The sequence below is a fragment of the Anser brachyrhynchus genome (assembly GCF_964034855.1).
Source record: "Anser brachyrhynchus genome assembly, chromosome: 2".
NCBI lineage: Eukaryota > Metazoa > Chordata > Aves > Anseriformes > Anatidae > Anser > Anser brachyrhynchus.
Genome location: NC_137695.1, coordinates 105,301,473 through 105,308,273, shown reverse-complemented (window position 1 = coordinate 105,308,273; position 6,801 = coordinate 105,301,473). Strand labels below are relative to the sequence as shown.

At 39.5% G+C, this 6,801-nt stretch overlaps 1 protein-coding gene across 3 annotated transcripts; it reads left to right on the top strand.

Moving 5' to 3' along the window:
• Positions 1–572: 572 nt before the first annotated feature.
• On the top strand, positions 573–5,113 carry MC5R (melanocortin 5 receptor). Of its 3 annotated transcripts, none has more exons than XM_080579360.1 (3): positions 573–622; positions 706–818; positions 1,652–5,113. In XM_080579360.1, exon 3 carries the CDS (start codon positions 1,733–1,735, stop codon positions 2,708–2,710), a length of 978 nt encoding a protein of 325 aa, XP_080435486.1. In that variant the 5' UTR covers positions 573–622; positions 706–818; positions 1,652–1,732; the 3' UTR covers positions 2,711–5,113. The 3 variants fall into 3 exon arrangements, with proteins under 3 accessions (XP_080435486.1, XP_080435487.1, XP_080435485.1); XM_080579361.1 differs by having other exon boundaries at positions 583–622; positions 706–810; XM_080579359.1 differs by lacking the exon at positions 573–622 and having other exon boundaries at positions 629–818.
• The last annotated feature ends 1,688 nt before the right edge of the window (positions 5,114–6,801 follow it).

The following is a 6,801-nucleotide window of genomic DNA, read 5'->3' as shown; positions in this document are numbered from 1 at the left end:
GGATAACATAAAGGGTATTTGTCAGTGTTGGTAGGATGTGTGCTTTGGGTTCCTCCGCATGCAGAAGCAGAGCTCATTTGCAAAAGAAAAGACTACCACTAATTTTGCCATCTTTTGGGTGAAACCCAGAATGAGCATGGACTGCCTGACTGCTAGACCCACAGACGGGCTCCAGATACTGCAATGCTGATCATTGAATTTCTCAGCTCTTGGACCCTGTGAATCCTGGGGCAGTTCACATCCATCTCAGGGAGCCCTGGTTCCCAGCACAGTAGTGTGTACTCCTCCTCAACTGCATCAAAACCTCTATTCTACAACAACAAAAGCCCACACACATAAGAGATGCTTTTGGAAAGGAGCATGCGTAAAACATTTTCTTCTTTGATATCATTTGCCTTAAAAGATATAGTAGAAAACGAGAATTTTAAAAAGCTCATCCTCTATTTTAGATCGTTGAGTTAAAAATAAAGACGCTTGAAAACCACTAGATGGTGGTAAAAACCCAAGTTTTTGCTAACAAAATCTGTGAAAAGAGAAGTTCAGCAGGGCAAAGGGGAGGAGGAGCCACAGCCTGAGTACTGAAGTCATTATTGCTCGGAGACTATAAAAAGGCAGTTGCAGAGTAAGTAATTTATACATGGTCAGCCTTGACTCTATGGATATACTCATTCCTTTTCGTCTATAATGTCATCTGTTCCCACCAAGGAGTCCCCAGCCCCAGATGTTGGGTGAAGAGGTGATGAAACTTCTGCTCTCTGGAGGAAAGGTTGCGGGTAATGAAGAGGAAGAGCAGCTGAAGGAACAGCTCTGGTAAATAGGTACAGTTAATTCTTGATTGCAAATAAAAATTTACTTTTAAAAACTGAAAATGATTTAGCTTGAGAAGCTTTGAATTTTACTTGCAACAAGTCACTGACTATCACTTTTAAGTTTTCCCCTTATTAAGAATCCGATGGCTTACAGCTTGCCATGAATATTCTCATTACCAAAAGAGCATTGAATAAAATACTTACAATCTGGAATAGAAAACATATTTCTATGACAGAATTTCCCCCTACAAATTCTGTAACCCCACTCTATCCTGGAATGTATGGATTTGCCTTGGTTAGTGGTTTAATACTAAGCTTCTAAAATGAGCATGTCAGTATTGCACAGACAAGCTGTTTATAACACAGATCATGCAAACTTAAAAAGTACAAAGGTCAGGAAGCATGTATTTTTTTTACTGAAAGTGTTCAATTCTTAATTGTGGCAGAAATTCAACTTCTATATATTATATTGAAGTGAGCAGGTTCTGCTCAACCTAACACTCTATTCTCCTACATTTCTGGGTTCTGAGAACTCAGGCTCTGAAAACTGTTGTTTTGCATTCAGTAGAATTTCCAGGATATTGTGCTCACTTCTGGGAGACCAAGTAGGATAAACAAAAATGTGAAGGAAGAGTGCACAAATCTCTTCATTATTTTGTGGTTTTAATTTCCCAGTAAGGATGAGTAGAAAAAATCTGAGCCATTTGGAAGTTAATTTAGAATCAGTAGAGGAATATGGTGTGGAAGAGGCAGGATGTGCACAAGCCAAATTACGTAGAAATGGTTGATATTTGTTTTGTCAACTTCTGCCTGTTCTCGTCATGCTGTATTTTTTTTGGCAGGGTCTTTGCTTTTTGGAAAATGCATTTACCACACTCCTTGGCAAGTCCCTCAGAGAGAACAGAACGTGTTTGCTTCCAGAGATGAACACGTCCTCTCAACTGTATGTTTCTGAACTAAACCTGAGTGCCTTTGGCAGCAACTTTACTGTGCCTACCGTCAAGAGCAAGTCATCACCATGTGAGCAAGTGGTCATTGCAGCTGAGGTGTTCCTCACTCTGGGCATTGTAAGCCTCCTTGAAAATATCTTAGTGATATGTGCAATAGTTAAGAACAAGAACTTGCATTCACCCATGTATTTTTTTGTTTGCAGTTTAGCAGTGGCTGACATGTTGGTTAGTGTGTCTAATGCATGGGAGACCATAACAATATACTTAATAAACAATAGGCATATTATTATGGAAGATACCTTTGTCCGTCATATAGACAATGTCTTTGATTCAATGATCTGCATATCTGTAGTGGCTTCCATGTGCAGTTTGCTGGCTATAGCAATAGACAGATATATCACCATCTTCTATGCCCTGCGTTACCACAACATCATGACAGTGAAAAGATCAGGGCTTATCATTGCATGCATCTGGACCTTTTGCACGGGTTGTGGCATTATCTTCATTCTTTATTATGAATCAACTTACGTTATAATTTGTCTCATCACTATGTTTTTTACCATGTTGTTCCTCATGGTCTCACTGTATATCCATATGTTCCTCCTGGCTCGTACTCATGTGAAGAAAATAGCTGCTTTGCCTGGGTACAACTCTGTCCATCAAAGAACCAGTATGAAGGGAGCCATCACTCTGACTATGCTTCTTGGCATCTTCATCGTTTGCTGGGCTCCATTCTTCCTCCATCTCATCCTGATGATCTCCTGCCCTCAAAACCTCTACTGTGTTTGCTTCATGTCTCACTTCAACATGTACCTCATTCTCATTATGTGCAACTCAGTGATTGATCCCTTGATCTATGCCTTTCGTAGCCAGGAAATGAGGAAGACCTTCAAAGAGATAATTTGTTGCTATAGCCTGAGAATGGCCTGTAGATTATCAAACAAATATTAGCAAAACAAAACAAAACCAGGGAAGAGAATTGAAATGCAACATCTTGCTGCACCTTGTTGTTCTGCTAAAAGGCCTATGGAATATCTTCTTCTATTCAGCTGTCAAGATTTCTGTGGCAATCAGAATTATTATTTTTTTTAAATGTGATTTGACCTTTCTTGCCCTCCATGCACCTCTCACACTGGTGGTAAGAGCTACTCTGTGCATCTACATCAAGGGGAGAAATAATGTTTTGAACCTCATTTACCCTGCTGAAGACTCTGGATCTTGTAAGAGGATTGCACAGGGAAAGCCTTATTTTTCTTTCTACCAAATGTGACAAGTGTGACCTGCCATGTAAATGAGCCCATCAGCTTCTCAGTGTGTGTTTCTCTCAATATTCTTTGTCTCTCTATATATAGCATGACTTATTCTGATGACCAGAATTAACACTTTTTTATTTTTTGGGGGGGGCTATTTTCTTCCACAGTCATAAAAGCAGAGAAGTAGTTCCAATTATCAAGGTTCACATACCTCACTCAACACAGTTATGATCAATAAATATGCATGTATCTGCAGTCTTATATTGTGGTCATGACTGTTACTGTCCTAAAATATGTATCATGTAAGAGGAAATTGTTCCCACAAGATTTCACAGGATGCACACAGTGTGTTGTCATATCGGACTCTATGCGTTCTTATCACTGTGTCTGTGGGAAGATGTACCACAGCCTAATTTGAAACCTGAATATGAATACTGATTCTAGTTTGTTTTGCTCATTCACCATGGCTGGGAAAGTAAAGGGTACACAGCCTCTAACTTGAAGTATAATGCTTTTGTTGAGAAAGAATGACTGAACGAGTGGCTGCCTTTGTATAGACATTAGAAAAGCATTTCAGCTTGGAGTAGCTTTTGTTATTGGAGGAAGCTGTGCTGTAGATTGTATTTTTCAAGCTGGGAGAGACAAATCAAGTCTGATGATCAGGAGGGTAGCAGTCATTGGCAAAACATGGTTCTCAAAAACTCAGGCACGTGTAGCTATAATATGGAGTACTAACTTTTGCTCCCCAGGCAAACTGTTTTTGTCTTTGCTGAGAGGATTCAGAGGTGAAACCCCTCATGCATTTTGTGTGAGCAATACACATCTAGTCATGCTCTCATAAGCATGCTGTTCTGCAACAGCTGTGTGATGTGCAAAATATTGGATTTGTCACAGATGAAGGAAGTACAACTGTGGCATTGATTTCTTAATGCCAATGGACACATATCTTGCACTGAGATATGTACTAGGTAAATATTTCAAGCAGTGATATACCGTCCTGACTAGATATCACAGCTTTAAAAATGAATTATTTCTTACAAAAAGCTGAAAGAATAATCCTTATTATACTTGATCTAGGGGTGCTCTAAAAGTGTTTTTGTCAATAGAAAGACTATGATTGTCTCAGTGGACCTTAGATTATCCTTCTAAGGTAGAAAATTCTAGGTGTTATGAACATCTTTTTTTTACCATAAGGGTTGTCAAACATGGGAATGGGTACCCAGTGGTTGCATAATATCCATCCTTGGAGATACTCAGAACTTTACTGGACACAGCTCTGAGCAACCCGCTCTAACTCTAACTTTGAACTCGGCCCTGCTTTGAATGATTTGGATCAGATGACCTTCTCAGGCCCCTTCTGATCTGAGATATTTTGTGGTTCTATGAAACAGCTTGTGTATTATGATAAATTTTTTTTTCCTCCCAACTTAATCTCCTGTGTAAGAACTATGAAATGTTCTCCTCACACATTTAAAAAGATAACATACTCTGTGTCTTCATTTGCTTTGGAGGTCTCTGGCAGGATAAGTAGGGCACCTCTTTACCACCAGAGTTGTACATTTTGTCTGCTGCAGCTTGAAATATGTACTGCCTACAGCTTGCACATACCTCCCTCTGAAATGAGTGGGAATATTATTCTCAGTGGAGACACTTTATTGACTCTCAATATAATGGTTATATCAGTGCACTTGGTGCTGGATTCTTCCTTCAGTTTTATATAAAAATGGGATTTCAGAGGTACGTTTGTTGTTGGTAGTAAGAATCTTGCCTTGCTTCAGTCCACCTCTTAACCTTATCCATAAATGGGACTTGGAAATGGTCTCCTGCCTCTATGAATGTAAATATCAAAAATGAGACAATTCAACTGCATAGCTAAAGGGATCAGCTGACATTGTAAATCAATCATTAAATCTTCACTGGTTATTACAAATAAGATATCTTGTACATAACTGTAAATCAACAAATAGGAAGCCAAAACTGTAATGGCTTTGGGTATTTTCTTGAACTGTACATTACCTTTTTTTTGTGTTGGAAATTTATTTGATGTAAAAAGACAGACATATGAAGAAACTATTAAACTGGATTGTTGGAAAACCCACTATTACTTGTTATTCATTGTTAACATGCCTGCTACACTTTGTAGTTTATTCACAGAAGGGATATTGCATTCTAGGCTTTCACTTCTCAATTTAAACAAGTGCTTTGCTAAAAAAACACATTCTGACGGAGTACAGGCTCATAGATGTGGTTACTCTCATTATATATGTGGTTACACTCATACCTATGTTCCTATAGGTGCCAGCATCATTTCCCCAGTATAAGCTTTACAGGTGGGAACTGTACGAGTGTAAGGGGTAAATGAAAGCATTTTCAAGAACAGTCTAGTTCCTGAAAAAAACTCTTTACGGTATAGGAATGTATATCAAACATATGTGAGGCCATGACAAATTTTAATTGGTTTCTTTCTCCTGCTTAACTAGAGAATGAAAGCAACGTTTAGCATGCTTTCACTTCTTGGAAAACACTAAGCATTCTGATAGATTGGGAGAAACAAGCACAGTTTAAGTATGAAATTTGCTGTCAGAGGACAGACATGAAAAAAATTAGCTGCTAGGCTGTTGTTGCATCATGTTCCTACAGCTAATGGTACTACTCTTGCTTATGCTGCCAGATATTTATGGTTTGTTATCAGTCATTGGAAAGAAGTTCAGATCATACTATTTCTATCCCAGAGCTTCAAAACCAACTTCCTTTGCCCACTACTGATTTGATGACCAAACACTTCACTGCTTCTAGAGTGTCACTACTTTATTTTTTTTTAATAATAATAACATTTTTTCCCCCAAAATAATGCAGAGTGGGGTTGTTAGCAGGCAAATTACTCTGCCTCCAGCTTACACTGAGGTACTTCTATTGCTGATCTAAGTTTTGCTTGCTTCAGTAGACTGAAGTGGATGACTGTTTTTTGATAAAAACTGCGTTGTCTGGATAATCCCATATCCTTCATGCTCCTATACTAGCATTAGGAAAACCTGAATCTTTTCTGTAGGCCAAGGCCACTCTAAAGTACATGGAAAAAATAGCTTTCCAAGAGCCTTGTCATCTCCTGTAACATGGTACAGTCTTAGCTGAGGAGTAAAGAGGTGGTTTTATGATCCTTCTGCTTAGGCTATCAAAACCTGGGCCAACCCGGCTTCCCAAATGGGCACAGTTCTGTCACAAAGGGCTCTCACTACTGAGTACTGCTGTCTCTGTGTCTGAGCTGGGAGCGATGATTGCTCTCAGCCTTATGGCTGACCTGCATGTGCCCTGTGTGCAACCAGAGCCCAACTCCATTTTGGGAGTTTCCTGCTGCTTATGTTTTTCCTCTTAAAAACACCTTTCCAAGTGACTCTCTGGAGACTGCAGTTGCATTCGTCAGGAATCCTGGGCAAAAGGAGTTCAGAAATCACAGGAATTTCCTGCACATACAAACTTTATGAAGGCAGAAAAAGTATATGCATCAGTGGGAATGCAGCCAACCTCCCACAGTCTGCTCTCTAAAACCTCAAAGGATTCTGTTTTGTTTCCAAAGCCTTGTTTGGAGTTCTCCTGTTTCTCTTGTAGCAAATCCTTCTTTTCCTGCTGGTCAGCTTCTTGCACAGAAGACCAGCTCATGGTGACCACTACTGTATACAGGTTTTGCAATGGACAGTCCCAGTCTTCAGCCATGCTTTGCTTACACAATGCCCTTCTTGTCAGGTGAGGTGAGTGAACAAATCAGGGAATGGGGACGTGGAAATGGGGATC

What these genes read in the sequence shown, in the direction of transcription:
- MC5R (XM_080579360.1), top strand. Translation starts at nt 1,733, where the DNA reads ATGAACACGTCCTCTCAACTGTATGTTTCTGAACTAAACCTGAGTGCC.